This window comes from Mirounga angustirostris, unplaced genomic scaffold (assembly GCF_029215605.1).
Source record: "Mirounga angustirostris isolate CCGP_5_RB_7025 unplaced genomic scaffold, mMirAng1.0.hap1 SCAF_1, whole genome shotgun sequence".
NCBI classification, from domain to species: Eukaryota; Metazoa; Chordata; class Mammalia; order Carnivora; family Phocidae; genus Mirounga; species Mirounga angustirostris.
Genome location: NW_026991709.1, coordinates 80,947,409 through 80,964,791, shown reverse-complemented (window position 1 = coordinate 80,964,791; position 17,383 = coordinate 80,947,409). Strand labels below are relative to the sequence as shown.

The following is a 17,383-nucleotide window of genomic DNA, read 5'->3' as shown; positions in this document are numbered from 1 at the left end:
AGTGGCGCAGAGGGGTAGGAAAGGAATCCCTTCTTCCAGTTGTCCCGCGCCTGGGTCAAGTGCCCCTGTCATCTACCTGCCAGGATGGAGGCGATGGGGGCAGACTCGCTAAGAGCAGGCGAGAGCTGCTTGCAGATGGCCAGTCCTCATCGGCCCGCCTGCGCTGCGGCGACAGTGCTGTCCCGGGGTCCCCCACCACCTGTGAGGCCCAAACCCAGTGACAAACACTGGCTTTAAGAGCCTTTGACTTCCACGTTGCTGTGGGGTGCCGGGGCGGGGGGCGGAATTGGGGGAGGAAAGGAACACCTGGACAAAGTGTCCCAAACCAGCCGTCACTCACTTTGGCCACTGCCTGTCCCTCTGCCTTTGTGGCTGGGGCCGGGTCGTGTGGTGGGACTATTTATGGCATGCACAGCAGGGGCCCAAATGTCCCCTGCAGCCGGCCAGCTTCCCAACGTGAAACCCTAGCCCCGAGGCCCCGGGCCCCTTCCCGGGGACGGCAGGCAGGCAGGGCCTCACACTGGTTCCTGGAAACTTTATGGCCCCGCTCCCAGCTCTGCTTCGTGCCTCTCCCAGGGATTGCTCGAATCATAAAATAAGGCATTATAATAATAGTTATCATTTATTGATCACCTACCGTAAGCCAGGCACTGTGTGAGGCGTGTCATTTCTATCATCTCATTAGTCACCACTTTGCCCCGTTTGTTCGATACCCTGCTTTAGACAGAGGTATGCTGTGTAGAGAGCAGATATATCGTTTCTCATTCGTTAAGTTTGTTGCTGATGGATTTGTCTATACATCTATTAGTCTCTATCATTTTCAAGGGAAAAATTTATATTGTTTGGCTTTGCGGCAAACTTTCAGAAACCTCCGTCTGAGCCAGGCTGCTGGTGCCCACAGTGGGCAGGACCTCTGCAGACATGTCATCTACAATTCATAAGCATCTTTCCAGTTTCCAGATGATTCTTTGCATCAAGGAGGCTGTATTTTAGATGTTTCTCTGGCCTGTCTTTCCCTTGCTCAACAACCGAGGCCTTTCCTATCAGAACTGGGAGGGGGGGCGTGTGGACGTTCTGAGTCCAGCTACAGATTGGTGGGTCATGGTGGCCTTGGCTAGCCCTCCTCCCAGCCACTGGGGTCCTGGGACGCTGCCCCTGCTGGAGCTGCCAGGAGAGTGGAGGGTTTGCGGGGAGGGCTGTTGGTGAAGGGTGGGAATGGGGAAAATTTCTCCAGCTGGTGGCAGGAGCTGGCTAGCCAGAGGCCTTTTTCACGGCCCAGTGCAGTGCGGCTCTTGTGTTTATGAGCTTTGTGAGAGTTAGATCGCTCTGTATTAGCCACAGGTTTTTGGGGGTCACATCAAAGGTTAGAAAGCTGTGGAAAAAGTTCTTTCCCCATGAATCACACTTCCCAAAAATGTAATTCTCTGAGAGGAGCCAGCTTGCTTTATAGAGCTGACAGGAGAAAGGGGATAGCAGGGGCTTCCGGGGGAGTTTTCCTGAAGAAACCTTCTCTGAAAGGCTGGACAAAGGAATTCTCAGAGAGGAGGGGAGTCAGAGGAAAAGAAAACCTCACTGGGACCAGGTTGATGGACTGGCCTTTGGGGATCGGGGTGAGGTGGCACAAGGGCTTCAGATGCTGCTGGCCTGGAAGGGCTGGGGCCCTGCATCGCTTAACTCCAGGGAGCGCCCCGGCTTGTACAGTGCAGAACCTGCGCAGCCACGCAGGACAGTCCTATCTTGCCTTGTTCCCTCCTAGATGGATTGGTTATCTTTTTAATGGGCTGCCATAGAATCCTCTAGATGGTCATAGAGTATAATTATCTATGTTCTTTCCTGCACCCCAGCCCCAGCCACTTCATAGTTAGGCTTCTGAGGACAGGGCCCATATCTTCTTAGCTTTTGCTTTCCAATCTGGCATATAGCATATGCTCATTAAATGTGTGTGGACCAAATAAATAAACATTGTTAAAAGAGTTCTTCTAGCATTTGGGGACTGGGATGGCTAACTCAGAAGAGCTTTGATTTCTTTGAAGAAAAAGTACTATCCAAATATACCCACTCCTTCAAGACCCAGATGGACTGCTACCTGCTTTAGGAAGCCCCCTTGAGGAATTTTTGTTCACTTAGTCCCTCTTTCATTTCTCAAACACTTATCAGCCCCTCTCTCAGGCACCATGAGGGGCTGCCCTTGAGAAACCCAGTCGTGGTGGGATGACAGATACGCATGCTGGTCGTAGAGTAGGGTGGTCAAAACTGTCAGAAAGGCCCAAATGAGGTGTGGGCAGGGGCTACAGGGCACAAGGAAGGGAGGGCCTCATCACTGTCAGAATGGCAGGCTCTACAGAGGGGTGAGGGGCAGGGCTTGGAGGAGAGGCTGGTGAGCAGACATGGAAGGAAACGGTCTTTGCTCTGCTCCTATCTAGGCTTTGGTTCTCTTGAGCACAGAGATGTTAAGGGTCTACTCCAGGGTCACATAGCTAGTAAGTGGGTCTCAAACCTGATTCTTTGGTTCCATATCTTGTGACATACCACCATCTCGCTTTCTGTGCTGGAGCCTAGGCCTTAATAAGGCATCCATCCAAAAGCCCTTGTAGTCTCCCAGAGCATTTGATGTAGGATGAGTCCTCACCAATGGGCATGGAGTTTATTCCTGCACCATCCTAGGGACCTACGCGGGCCTCCTTTTATCTGTGGTTGCCCTGTTAACAATCCAGCTTGTTCCCAGCTCCTCACCTGTCTCGCTCAACAGTTTGATGCTCTGCTGACCTACTTAGCAGCTCTCATACTTCCTGCTTTGTTCCCCAGGACCTGCCTGGCTATCTCTCTCATGGTGGATTATTTCGGTTTTGAACCCTTGGGCACTTCACATCCAGCTTGTCATGGGGCACTGGGGGCTTCAGTTCCTCCAGGTCTGGGCACCTCACTCCACCAAGCCTCCTGCAGTGGCCGACCCCAAATAGCGTCCCAGCCCCCTCTCCCCCCGCCCCCCCGCTGCCAAATACCCCCAGCCGTCTCCTCTGCCAGGACTCCTTCTCCTCCCTCAGCTTACCAACTGTAATGCTGCCCATCCCTGCCCACTGCATTGCAACAGCCAGACAGCCTTGGGTCCAGTCCTGCAACCGCAGGTTTTCAGAAGTTCCTTAACTTTCCTGAGCCTTGTTTTCCCATCTGTAGAATGGGAATAATACCTCACAGAAATATATGGACACCAGTTCTGTACCTGGTACATGGCTTAGGAGTGAGAGTTGATAGCAGCTACTGCTTATAAAAGCTTTTCTTTTCTTTCTTTCTTTCTTTTTTTTTTTTTTTTTTTAAGATTTTATTTATTTGACAGAGACACAGAGAGAGAGAGGGAACACAAGCAGGGGGAGTGGGAGAGGCAGAAGCAGGCTTCCCGCCGAGCAGGGAGCCTGATGTGGGGCTCGATCCCAGGACCCTGGGATCATGACCTGAGCCGAAGGCAGACGCTTAACGACTGAGCCACCCAGGCGCCCCTAAAAGCTTTTCAACAGCTTTTCATCTCGGCTTCGTCTCTCTTAAGCAGAGTGAGGTTAGGTGTCTACTCCAAGGTCTCCTGGCTAGTAAGTAGGTCTCAAACCTGATTCTTCACCTCCAGATATTGTGACATACCACCATCTCCCTTTCTGTGCTGGAGCCAAGCCTTGATAACTTGTCCATCCATTGGTCCCGTTTGACTCTGAGGTGTGCAGAGAAAGCCTGAATTCACCTATTTTACAGGGAGGCAGTTTGGGCCCTGTGCAGATAAGCGAGTTGCCCACATTTGCACTGCTCATCAGGAGGGACCCGGGTGGGAGCCTGTTTTGATTCTGCATTCTGTGGCCTCAAACTACATCTTCCCACCTCTTTTCCTCCACTGTCAGAGCATCCCAGCCCTCTCCTGAGAAAGTCCTCTCTCCCCATGCGCAGAATACCAGTGAGGCTGGTCTGGCTCTCTCCATGGCCCCAAGCAGAGAGCGGCGAAAAGGACCCTCTAGATAGGTCTCGAATGCTGGCGCTTTGGGAACTGAAGAACACGGCGCCTGGAGCCCTGGGAAGGAAGACGCTGCTGCTTGAGATCCCCCTCTTCATGCCCGTGAGTCAGCCCAGACTGCTCTCCCCGCACCCGCACCCCGGCCCCTGGCCAGAGCAGCCCTGTGGCCGGTTGGCGGCTGTCGCCCAGCCCCCAGCACCCCCCCCCGCTCCCCCCCCTGCCCTCCCCCGGCCGCCAAGGTTGGCAGCCTCATGGCCACGCTGCTCGACTCTGCGCCTCTCCTTCTCAGTTTATTCCTTCCAGATACACAGTTGCTGCTTTTTATTTGGATCACTTTTCTGCGTTATGGTATTTCGGTTGTTTTTCCAATGCCCGCCCCCCGCCTTTCCCCCGTGGCAGGATTCCTAAGAAGACTAGTTTCTGGAGAGAGCGGCGAGCACATCTGCTCCGTAGCTGCAGCATTCCAGCAGGGCCCCCGTCAGGGGCTCGGGGCTCTGGAGCCGGCGGCGGCGGCGGCGGGCGCGCAGGGCCCAGGGCGCCGGGCAGTTGAGGCCGGGAGCGGGCACGAGCACTGCGGCAGGCAGGGCCGAGCCTCAGGGCCCGTGGGCGCTGCCAGAGCCCTGCCGCCGCGGTTCGCCAACGGCCCGGCCCCTGTGGCTGCTGGCTCCCTCGGCTCAGCTCTGTGCGTGCCAGCCTTGCGCCGGGAAAGGAAGCGGGAGCCTTCGAAAATACCCTGGCCTCTGTCTCCTCTCGTCAGCAGCTCTGAGGGGTGCGGGTCCCACGTGTGGCGCGTGTGGGAGTCCGCGGGGAGTGTGGCGGCGCACGTGCGTGTCCCAGAAAGAGTGCGCTGGTGGCACGCAGGCTTGGGCGTCACGGGGCGTGGGTTCGAGTCCTGTCTTCCCCACCTACAGCTGCGTGCGCTCGGGCACGTTAGTGTGAAGGCGGGAACTCGTCCCTCACAGCAGTGTGAGGGTTAACGGGCCGATACATGCAAATGCCTCCTGGCACATAGTCAGTGCTCAGTAAATGTTTTCGTTGTTATTATACATGCATGGGGATAGGTGTGGAATTTAGTAGATTTGGGGTGTGCTTCTTGGACTCTGGAGTGTGAGAATTGCCCCCGGAGCTTGTTAAAAGTGCTGGATTCTGGGCCTCACCTGCAGAGAGTCTGATTCAGCAGGGCTTGGGCAGGCTCAGAATTCACTTTTTTTTTTTTTTTTTTTTTAAGATTTATTTATTTATTTGAGAGAGAGAGAGAACGAGCAAGAGAAGGGGAAAGGGAGAGAGAGAATCTCAAGCAGACTCCTTGCTGAGCTAGGTGCCGGACATGGGGCTTGATCTTAAGACCCTGAGATCAGGACCTTAGCCGAAATCAAGAGTCAGATGCTCAACCAATTGAGCCACCCACGGGCCCCCAGAATTTACATTTTAATTCAGAGGCCCTGGTGATGCTGATGCACTAGTCTGGGGTCTGATCTGGAATCGTCTGAGGTATCTGGGTTAGTCGGTCCTTGAAATCCTGGGCTCTGGTACATCCATCAGAACAGCTCTGTCAATGTGACTGGAGACTGGGTGAAGGGGTAGAATGGGATGAGGCCAAGGGGTAGGCAGGAGCCACCCCAGGCAGAGCCTCGAGGCTCTAAGGAATTAGGGTTGTTGGGGTTTTAATCAAGGGACTGACAAAGTCCTACTGAGTAATTTGGGTTGGGCCAGCCTGGTTTACAAACCCAGGGCGCAGCAGATGGCAAGGAGGGTGTAAAATTGCAGTTTGCTCAAGGCCAGTGTGGCGGAGGGTCTATGCCCTGAAAGCAGAAGAAGCAGTATCTGGAGAGAGAGAGAGAGAGAATCCTCCAGATTGAGCAGCTGCACCAACTGGCTCCTCCCTGAGGCCCAGCATCGGAGCTGTTGGCAGAGCATCCAAGCAGGGCCCGGGCTCTGTGAGCCGAGTGCCTCAGTGGCCGAGCCAGGCCGGGGCCAGACTGGAGGGCATGGCTTAGGATAAGAAGCCGGCTCTGTCAACTCATCCACTCAGGAGCTTGCAGTTTCTTGATTTATTTTTCTCTGCTTTCTCTCTTAGTAAAGATCTTTCAGAAGAATTCTTTGTTTTGACTGAGCTGGGAAAGAAGGAGGTGGGCTGTGCTGAAGCCAGTTGCCCGCTGCAGGGAGGAGGCTGGGAGAGCAGCTGTGGGCCCATGAGGCTGAGGTCTGGGCAGCTCTGAGAGCTGGGTCCCTCTCCCCTGGGATCGCCTTTCAGGTGGTGAATTTGATATGTCTGTAAGTGCATGTGAAGGTGAGTGAATGAGTGTGTGTGTGTGTGTGCATAGGTTAGTGTTATATACGTGTGTATTCCTTCAATTCATTTAATAGTGGCCACAAAATATTTACTGAGTGTGTCCTCTGTGCCAGACATTGTTCCAGATGCCTGGGATACATCAGTGAGCAAAATGAAGATCCCTGCCCTCAAGGAGCTTACGTTCTATGGGGATTTTGTACATCCAGAGGGGATGGATGGGCTTGTGTGTGTGTCTGTTGCACATTCATAGGTGAAAAATGAGGAAGAATACATGAGTACACAGGCAGACCGGGGTCAGGAACCATCTGCCATTTTCCAAGCATATGATCCTGGGCCAAATACTTAATTTTTCTGAGCCTTAGTTTTCTATGAAATGGGAAAATAATGTCTTTGTCTGACAGTTGTTGTGAAACTAAAGGTAAAAATACCTGGAGAGCTCTAGGCAAAGTGCCTGGTCTATGATAGTTGCCAAGTGATATTTTTTCTTCATGTCTTCCATGGAGTCGGAGGAGATATATCTATGTGTGTGTGCCAAGTTCATGTTTGTGTCTGGGTGAGGTCTGAACATGTGGGTTCTCCCCAAGTGAGAACCTCTGGTCCTCGGAGTATATCTTGTGCTGTGGAGATGTCTCAGGTCCGATTAAAGGTGTGGTGTTGCCTGGAAAGTTCCTTTCTAAACAAGAAGGTCTGCTGCAAAGCAGGGAGAGAAAGGTTACTAAGTCTGGAATCCCATGCATTGGCTCATTTAAGCCTTGGCTTGGGTCTGTCATAGTCCTTCCAGCTGCAGTGTGACTCTTGTTTGAAGTTCTGTTTTTAATGCACACGGAGAATCTTGGCCAACCCTTACTTGACACCCAGCTGCAACAAACTGCAGCTTCTCTTTCCCCAGTTTCGTGACCCCCTGGCCATGCCGAGACCTTCTTAGCCCCCTCCAGATCATTCATAGAAGTAAATCTAGAAGATGGATCCAGAACCAGGACCCAAAAGACAACTGTGGGGGCAGGACTGCATTTCTTTGTAATCTGTTGGGACTTTGAAGATCCTTGCTTTCTCCCACATGGCCAGGAGAGAGGTGGGTCGAGTTCTTGTTCCCCTCCTCTAGACACTTTCCCACTCAGAAAGTCCATGGTTTGGGCCATGTGCTCTAAGAGGCTGACTCAGAGCATCTACCTGCAGCCTCAGTGTCCCTCCTCTGTTCCATGTCTAAGTGTCCATAGGATGTCCAGCTGAGGAGTCGAGACTCAATGTGCCTGAAGCCATATTCATCTCTTGATCCCAAGCCAGCTCCCTCTGGGCGTTCAGCTGTTCTGATGAACAACTCCAGTTTCTTCCAATCACTCCAGCTTGAAATTGCTGAGTCATGCTTCATATGTCTTTCTGTTGCATTTCCCACAGCTAATCGGTTATCAAATCATTTCAAGTTAGTCCCCCAACCAGGCCTTTGCCACTCCCATTCCTGCTGGTCAGACTGTCATCAGCTCCTATTTGGTCTCCCCCTTGGCCTCCCTGCCCCCAGCTTCCCTCTCCTGACCAGCCAGTCCACCTTCCTAGAGCACCGCCATGTGTTCGGTGCCCACCTCCGCCACTGCCCCCCACTGCTCCCTTCAGCCCCAGCGCCCTCTCCTCTCCTCCACAGACTCCGCTCCGACCTTCCGGTCCCTGGACACTGTGCACACTCCTGCTACCCTACCTTTGCTGGAATCGTTTCCCTTGCCTGCAATCCTTTTCCCCATTCCAACATTTCACCTAAATCCTAGCCATCCCTAACACTATATAACTCTCCTGGTTTTGGAAGCGTTCTGAGCAGGGGCACCTGGGTGGCTCAGTCGTTAAGCGTCTGCCTTTGGCTCAGATCATGGTCCCAGGGTCCTGGGATCAAGCCGAGGGTCGGGCTCCCTGCTCAGCCGGGAGACTGCTTTTTCTCTCTTCCTCTTCCTCTACCCCCCACCCTCAGCTCATGCTCTCTCTCTCTCAAATAAATAAATAAAATCTTAAAAAAAAAAAGAAAAAAAGAAAAAAGACAACATGGCTGAGCAGGTGGGAAAAGAGGGGAGGAGAGAACTATAGTTGCTAGCAGTTTGCTAGAGGGAGAGCATTTAGTTCAGGTTTGGGGTAGCCTTTTCGTTGGGGAAAAGCAACATAAGCCTGAAAACGTCAGCCTGAATGCAGATGTTCACTGTTCTGGTTCAGCAACGTAAGTAGCCATGCCTTGGAAGAGAGGGACAGCCTTTGCGTTCCTTTTTCTCCTAAGGTTTGAGGAGAGGAATTGCGGAGGAGGGGGAAGCCTGGATTGGTCCCTGTACAGGAGACTTGACTATTTTCAGCTCAAGTTTGGAGAGTTACTCGCAGGAGATGGCAAGCATAGATAAGCAGGCTTCCAGAGGAGGTTGGAGAGGGTCTGGCACTGTTGCTTTGGGACCCAGGGGACATACCTTGGCACAGAGTGGGGGAGCAAGATACTCTGTCCACCCCTACAAAGACACAGCAGCTCTCTAGAATCCTGGGGGCATCACAAGAGGTAGCAATCATGGATATGACGGGGGGGGACCCCACAAGGAGCATCTCTAGCAGAGGTTCCTTTCATGGGCTTCCGTGCGCCCCGCATGGTGACTGCTGTGGATAGACGAATTTGTGACATCATTGGAGATGCCCCATTGGGAGCTCCCAGAAATATTTGAGGGAAATATTGCAAGGAATGGGGCTCACTGTCATTGTAACTCATTGTTAAAGTAGCAACAAATCATTTATACCCTCAGCAGGTGAAAACGAAATACACTAGCGATAGATATAAAAACCATGCTGCACCATTAACCATGATTGCCTCTGGGTGCCAGTATCCCCGAGAGTTCATATTCGTCTTTATATTTTTACAGAACTTTCCAAATGTCCCACTACAAGCATTTGTAATTAAAAAAACAAAAGCCATGAAGAAAGAATATTTTCTCTTTCCTTCCCCTTCTGGGCCCAAAGGCAGCCTCAGCCAGGCCTAAGGCCAAAGGCTGCTGTGGTTTCTTCCCCTGCTAGACTCCCACAGCGATTCTTGGGTGCAGACTCGCATCCATTCATTGTTTTAGGCCCTTGAGCCCGCTCCTTCGGGGCAAGGAACGCATGGCCTTCTCCTTGACCCCTGCCGCTTGGCTCACTCTGCTTTTGGGAGCTACTTCTCAGCACCCGCTCGGCCCTCACACTTGCTGTGCCGTCTGCCGGCACCCCTTCTTCTGCAGTCCCCCCAGACAGCTTGTGGGCCCCCTGCTTATCACCTTCAGTTTTGACTCGGATATCACTTCTCAGTGAGGCTTTCCCTAGCCAGGCAATTTTATTATTTTATTTATTTATTTTTAAAGATTTTATTTATTTATTAGAGAGAGAGAGGGTACAAGCAGGGGGAACGGCAGGCAGAGGGAGAAGCAGGCTCCTCGCTGAGCAGGGAGTCTGATGCGGGACTCGATCCCAGGACCCTGGGATCATGACCTGAGCCGATGGCAGATGCTTAACCCACTGAGCCACCCAGGGGCCCCAACCAAGCAACTTTAAATTGCACACCCTGCTGGCACCCTTTTCCTGGTCTGGCTTCATCTCTTCCTATGACACAGATCTCCACCTGCCATGCTATGTGTTACACTTTTATCCTTTATTACCTGTCCCCTTATACTAGTATGTAAGCTCTGGGAGCGCAAGGATTGTTGTCCCTTTTGTTCTCTGCTGTAATTTCACTACCTAGTATGTACAGAAGATGGACTCTGAGAAACAAACTGAGGGTTTCAGAGGGGAGGGGGGTGGGGGGATGGGTTGGCCTGGTGATGGGTATTAAAGAGGGCATGTATTGAATGGAGCACTGGGTGTTATACACAAACGATGAATCATGGAACACTGCATCAAAAACTAATGATGTAATGTATGGTGATTAACATAACATAATAAAAAAAAAAGATGCTCAAACAATATTTGTGGAATGAGTGAATACATTTTATGAGACTGATAGTTACCACGTACCAGATACTGTGGGTAGGCGCTTGTAATCCCCTCATTCAGTTTTCACAGATTTTGAGGTAGGTAGCATTCTCTCTGTTTTAAAGATGAGGAAACCAAAGCTCAGAGAGGTTGGGTAGCTCCGCGGGGGCCGCATGCTATCACGCGGCAGAGAGTGGGACTAGAATGTAGGTTTGTCTGCTCCAGGGGCCAGGAGCTTTCCCTTTCAGCTCTCCTCTGTCCCCCTGGTTCAGGTAATGTGGCTGTCCCTCACCGTGTTCGACACCCAGTAGGGCTCCTGAATATTCTCAGGCTGAGGCTGCTGCTTCCCTTGCACGAATTCCCTCACTGCTGGGACCACAGAGCTGCTGCTTAGAGGTGTCTTTGCTCAAAAATGGGCTCCTCTCCCTTCTTGTGACAAAAGACCCATAACCCTACAACCAGAGAAGCCAACGTGCCCCTCTCCCTCATCACTGCCTCTACTCTCTAGCCTGCGTGCTCTAGGTTATGGTATAAATGAGCTGGATGAGAGCTTTTCTTTCCTTCTCTCTCGGCCTCATTGTCCCAAAGGGAGGTTGGTCGCTCCCCTAAGAGCCTTCTGAAGACCGGAAGGGTGGAATGCCCATAGGAACCCAGAAGATTTAAGTTCGAGTTCTATATCTGCCGCTCACTAGCTATGTCATGAGCTTGGGCAAGTCATTTAACGTGTGCACTGACAGAATGGAAGGAATTCTTCTTTCCTGCTGGTTTCCCTATTGCACTGTAATATTGGCCAGTGTAGGACCTGCCTCACGAGGCTGTGGGGCAGATGCGTGAGACAGTGCAGTTGTCATACTTAGCACCATGCCTGACACATAAGGTTTAGGAAATGCTGGCTGCTATTGTTACCGGTCATGACTGGCTTGGGAACGGGGTGGGGTCTGCGTTGCATTCAGTCGGTAGAATGTGGTGTGGGCTGCGGATTATAGCTGACCGCTACTTCAATCACCCATTAAACTTTGTCCTAGAGTTTCACTTCTGAGTTTGGAATTCCTTGTTCAAAGTCACAGAGTCATGACTTTTAAAAGGCCTTGATTAGGACACTTGTCAGAATACCTAACCTCCCTAGGCAGTACACTGTGTTTCTGCTGGGAGGTGATTGTTACCATCTCTGCCGGGCTGCATGGTTTGAGGAATAATTTGTACAAGCATCAGTTGCCATCATGACCAAGGCAAGGAGCATAATTATCTCAAGTGGGAACTGTGATTGAGCCTGTGAATTGTGGCCTGATTTACAGGGGCTATAAATGAGCTGCCTGCCACCTCAGGGGCATTATGTGTGGGCTCCATGCTGGGGCTGTAATCAACCTGAGCCTGTTTCCAAACATGCATTCTCCAAGTTCCGGTGGGTCCAAAGTCCTCACCCTTGTAAGTGTCAGGATCTCTGCGGAAGCTGTGGCTGAACTGAGAACTTCCCATTGGCCGTTTTCAAGGGAATTTCCTTTCCTGGCGTTGCTTCCCAGTTGTCATATAATAATAATAAGTACGGTTTGAAGTCATCCATCTGCCCCCACTCTCCGAACAGCAATGCCCTGCTCTCCTCACCCGGTGTTTCACCCGACACACACTAGTTCTGCTTATGCCTGAAGGAGGGCGAGAGAGGGGATCCGGGCCGTTTTTCTCCCTCGTGTGAATGACCATAAGCAACAGGAGGCGTTTGTCATCTCTTGCCCTCGCCATGGCCAATGTCTGCTCTACACATGGGCCCAGAGGCCAAACTTTTAGTACTTCTGAGAAGCCGATGATGACATTTGTGACATGGGAGGTCTTTCATGCTGAGGCAAGGGTACGAGTTCTGGCAGCCCTTTGAGCCATGTGCAAACAACGCTGGGAATCATATTCGCAGGCCCGCAAATGTTATTTGATTGTTCCATGGCATGGCAGTCTTAATTTGAGACTTAGCGGAGAGAACAGACTAAAGTAGACTGAGGCAACATGGCCTCTAAAGGGCAAAACATGCTGAGTTTGAGCAAAGAGACACATTCTACACGTAGTCAGCACTCTGAGCACACTGGGGAGAGAGTAAGCAGAGCTGGAATCCGTTCGCAGATAATTCTTCAACTTTATTTTAGCTTCCTTTTTACCCTCCTGCAGGCCAGCGTCTTGTCATAATTAGCCTGGCTACGCAATAGTTGTTTGTATCTCCAGAGAGACGGCAGTGTTTAAAGAAAGAACGTGAGTCCAGAGACAGATGACCCAAGTCTGGAAGGACTCCCGCAAAAAAGGAAATGTAAAATAGTGAAAGTCAAGTTTTTGACTCAGACTTTAGTTCTAATCCTTATTATACACTATCTGTGAGACTTTTCCGGCTTTTCTGACTCTTTGCTTAGTGCAAAATGGAACAGATATGTACCCTGTAAAATTGTAATAAAAATCATCAAAAGATTTGTAAAGCATAAAAAAGCTGGCTTCCCTTAGGTATTAAATAAATGGCAAGAATTACCGTCTTGAACCTCTACAAAATGGAGGTGTTTAGTACTACCTCCTTTGCAATGTGGTTGTGAAAAGCAGGGGGGGAAATGCCTTTGGCCTATAGTAGATGTTTAATAAATGGTACTGTTATTAGTCTTGTCTTTGCTAGGTGTTAACACATCCAAATTTCAGCAGAGTCACATCTGGTACAGGTAAAACGCGGGGGGGGGGGGGGGGGTGGCGTATTTCTATGCTATTTCACTGCCATAAGGACTGCAATGGGAACTGAAGATAATTCTACAGGCCCTGCTTGTGTTTTGGAATTGTGAGAACTAAAATCACACACAACATACTGGAAGCCAGGAATGGGGAACAATGTGCTAAAATGAAACACACTAGACTGGGGGGCCAGGGACTTGTGACCTTAGGCAAATCACCAAGTAATCTGACCCTCAGGTGCACACACTGCTGGTGAGAAAATACAAATGCGAGAAAATATCACTGTTATTGTTCTTTGCAGGTAAAGCCAGTCTTCCCACGTTAATCTCTGGAACCCAGCGAAGTCCTTGGCATATAGTGAACACTCAGTGTTTGTTTGTTTAATGAATTATAAACTGCCCAGAAGTCATCTTTTCATTCATTAGTAAACTTTTTTGCCCATAAGCTTATAGTTTCGATCTCAGTCTGGTTTGCTGGATCCCTGAGCCTGTGTCCCAAAGTATTTATTTGTATTCCACACCAGCCTTAACATAGTCAGAAATGTTATTTGAACACAGCTGAAAGCAGGAAAAAACTGCCAGTAAAGTGCAGAAAAGCGGCTCTTCTGTATATGGCAGCTGCGGGGGTGGGGTAGCTTCACAGCCCCCTCTACACCCATCTCTGGTTTGGTTACCACTTTCCCTATTATTCTCTGTATCTTTTCCATAGGATGTATCCCCAGAGTGAAAGTGGCAGGCATTGCAGAGGCTTGAGCGGCCATGTGGATGACCCTTCATGGCTAGTTAAGAATGAGAGCAATGCCTTACTAGTCTCCTCCAAACGGGAGGTGGCAGGTGGAAAGCAGCACGTAGAAACAGGGATGAGGGCCCTAGGCTGCCTAGTGCCAGGGGAGAAATCTTGAAGTGGAACTTCTCGATAGTAGGGGACATCACATGTACCCTCCACCCACAGGACACACCGTTCCTGAATTGTTACAGTATTTGGTTTGTGACAGCTTTGATAGAAAGCTGTTGAGAGAATGGAGATGGAGGGGACCACAACACTAACAGTCATCACTATGCACTGGAATGAGTTGTTCTGGAACAAGAGCCCTGGCAAAGGTAGGGTGTTTTCCAGCTCCACCATGAATCAAGTCTTCTTCCCATGTTATTGAGGGGCACCTGTGCCCTTCAGTTATTCCCAATACCATCTCCCACTCCTAACTTCTGCTTTCCCTTTCCCTCCCCTCCACATGCCCCATCCTTCCCCCTCAATCCCCAAAGTCTGACTAAAGGTAATTTCAGGCAAGCCTCACCCAATCAGCCCAGCTGGGTTAGGGGTCCCTCTGCAGCCTTCAACTTGCTGCTCTGTAATTTCCGGTTTATTTTCTTAATCTCCCATTCCAAAATGTAGGACTTTTATCTTGTTCAGCATTCTATCCCCAAATGCCCCAAACACCACACAAAAGAAGATGCTCAGCAAATGTTTATTAAGTGTACTGGGGTATAGTTCTAATTTATTGTATTTTCATTTTTCTCTAGATACTATAATAGCTAACAAGTAGAGGTACAGGTCAGTCTTTTTTCTTTATACAATATAGACAAAAAGCACTGGGAAGCTAGCCACCAATCAGCTATTTTTTTTCGTGGTACCAGATGATCACACTGCTGAGTTCCTTGAAACCATTAATGTACAGCATTACAATGCTGCGTCATTTGTTCAAGATCACAAAACAAAAATGTAAAGTTTTCGATCCATTTTACAAAACCAGCCAAACGACAACAAAATCCTACAGGAAAAAGTAGACCAATCTCATTTATAAATACCAATTTAACAGTATGTAAAATATAACAAAACATAGCAAGATACAAAACCTAAATCCTAGTTACACAAATACAACTTCTAATTAACGACCTACCCCCAACGATACTGCTTATGACTCCGACAGTAGCTTTTTCATAACCACGAGGACCCCGCTGGCCACCTTTCCACCAGCCCTCACCACGGGCAGATACCAGCCCTATCACTGGCCCTGGCCCTAGCCCTAGCCCTAGCTCTCATACTGGCCTCAGCTCTGGCCTTGGCTCTGGCCCTGTCAGCCTCGTCTGCCAGGGCCTCACGGTACTGCACTGGCCAGTGCTGGGGTTCTTTCTTATGGAGTTTGGCCACGAACCCCAGGACTTTCATCTTGCTGATTTCCAGGTTGCTCCGGGGACCCCAAGAGAATTCACATTCCGGCGGATCGGTGTGAGGCACCTGCCTGTAATTGAGGTATCGCTGCTGCACAAAATCTTCCATAATCAGCCTCTTCGGGTACCCGAAGAGGAAGTGATACTTTGAGGGGCGTACCCCCAAACGACGTAGCATCTCCCAGACCTGTGTCTCCCTGGCACTATTACCTTTCATGTAGATAAGGCCCAAGATCATTATTAAGAGACCCAATCTGGGGCCATCTCCTCCCAGATCCTCCTCCTCCTCCTCCTCCAGAGCTTTTAGTTTGTTGATCAGGATGTAAGTGTGGTGCTTGCGGCCAAACTGTTTCAGCTCGAAACCAAAGACATACCGCAGATGCTCTGCGGCCCTTGCGATGATCTCAGGGAACAGATCCTTCAAGTCTCCGATTACGTATTTCACCATCTCGGTGCGAGTGATGGGACTCTTCTTCTTGTCCTTCACCAGTAGGAACTGCACCAGCTCGGCCACCGTCCGATCCAGACGGCGGTAGGCCCTGCGCCGGGCCAAGGCTTTGGCTGCCAAGGTCCTTGCGCCTTTTGGGGTGATGGTTGAGTCCGCAGCCCCCTCCTCCCTCCGGGCGCCAAGATCCTCCATGGGGGTCTCTTGCAGGAGGGGGCTCGGGACCTCTTTCTGAGAGGCGGTCAGGGCCTGGGTCTCACCGTCACGGCCGCCATCCTTCTCCCCCTCGGCCTGAGGGATGGGGAGAGCCCCGTTCTCGGGTTTCAGCAACATGTTTCGGGCAGGCAGGTGCAGAGCGCGTACAAGGGCCAAGGGGTGTGCAAGCCGCTGCGCAAACCCCGGCGGGGCGGGGGAGAAAGAGCCTGCGGCAGCGGGAGGAGGACCAGGGGAGAGGTCAGAGAGGGCTTTCGGGATGCCGGGCTGCACTGCAGAAGACTCGGGACCCTTGCCGCAACGCCGCCGGCGCCGAAGACCTGTGCGCCGCCCCGGCGCAGCCTCAGTGTGCGCCCGCGCGCCGGTTCGCCGGAGCACTTCCGGCCAGCTCAGCCAAGATGGTGGCCCCGGGGCCGCGCGAAGCCCCGCCCCTTCCGGCTCCCTACGGGTTTGGGTTTGCACGCAGGGGCGGTGGGAAGTGTGCCTTCAGCGCTGCCTTTTAGGCTTCAGAGCTGGGGGAAGGTGATCAGGGCTTTCTCGTCCAGGGCATGCAGAATGGAAAATGTTTCCATGGACAAGGTTGAAATAGGGATGGCGTTCTAGCCACGTCTTTGCAGCAAATGCTTATTTTAAGTGTGTGCGTCTGGGATTTTGAGTGATTTTACTGGCTCAAGTGCAGAGTGCAGGGAGGTGAAGGCTGGGAGATAGGGCTGTGAGGGCCAATCAGGGAAGAACTTTGCACAGGATACTAGGGAGATTGAAATTTATTCTAAACATGATGGGAAGCTACTACTGGGAGTTTAAGCAAGGGAGTGTCCGGACCAGATCTCTATCTTTGCAGTCTCTCTGGTGGCAATGTGGAGGATGGTTTGGAAGTAGGGACGACCAAAAGCTAGGAATCCAGCTTGGAGTCTTTTTATAGTGCAGAATAGGAACTGAGACTTGGTTTGTCTTGTTCATTGGTGTATCCCCAGCGCCTAGAACAGTGCCTGGCACCTACAGGATCTCCACAAATATTGTAAAATGTAGGATGAGGTGGCAAGGATAGCAGATTCTACAGGGGTGAGAGGAAAATACAGCTGGCAGAAATATTGACTGATTGGAGGAAAGGGGAGATTCTTTGACCTAATCAAACGTAACTACTCCCATTACTTTTTATCTTTTTGCATACCCCCAGTTCTTTCCTCTCTCCTCACTTTCCCTACCACCCTCCTTTTTCCTCCCTCCCTCCCTTCTTCCCTTCCTTCCTCCCTCCCTCCCTCCCTTTCTCTCTCTCTCTTTTATTTCAGGGCTCAGCTTAAATGTCACTATTCCAAAGCCTTCCTTAATCTCCATGCATGGAAGTTATTTACTGCCATCTCTGAATCACCATAGCAATTTACATTTATTTAGCATCCACTTATATAGCCCTTATTATATCCTAGGCTCTGTTCTAACCACTTTTCAAATATTAGTGTGTTTAATTCTCACTGAGGTACTGTTATCATCATCCCCATTTTATAGATCTGTCTTTCCTATGGCATTTGCTATTTGCTAGCTATGTAATCTTGGGCAAGTTACCTAAATTCCCTGCCCCTCAGTTACCTTTTCAGTAAAATGGATATAATAGCAGTAACAACATTATGGGGATTATG

The 17,383-nt window shown here is 50.7% G+C and overlaps 1 protein-coding gene across 1 annotated transcript; it reads right to left on the bottom strand.

Moving 5' to 3' along the window:
• Positions 1 to 14,372: 14,372 nt before the first annotated feature.
• Positions 14,373 to 16,127, bottom strand: MAGEF1 (MAGE family member F1). The gene has a single exon (XM_045903224.3). It carries the CDS (start codon positions 15,867 to 15,869, stop codon positions 14,901 to 14,903), a length of 969 nt encoding a protein of 322 aa, XP_045759180.1. The 5' UTR covers positions 15,870 to 16,127; the 3' UTR covers positions 14,373 to 14,900.
• Positions 16,128 to 17,383: the final 1,256 nt, after the last annotated feature.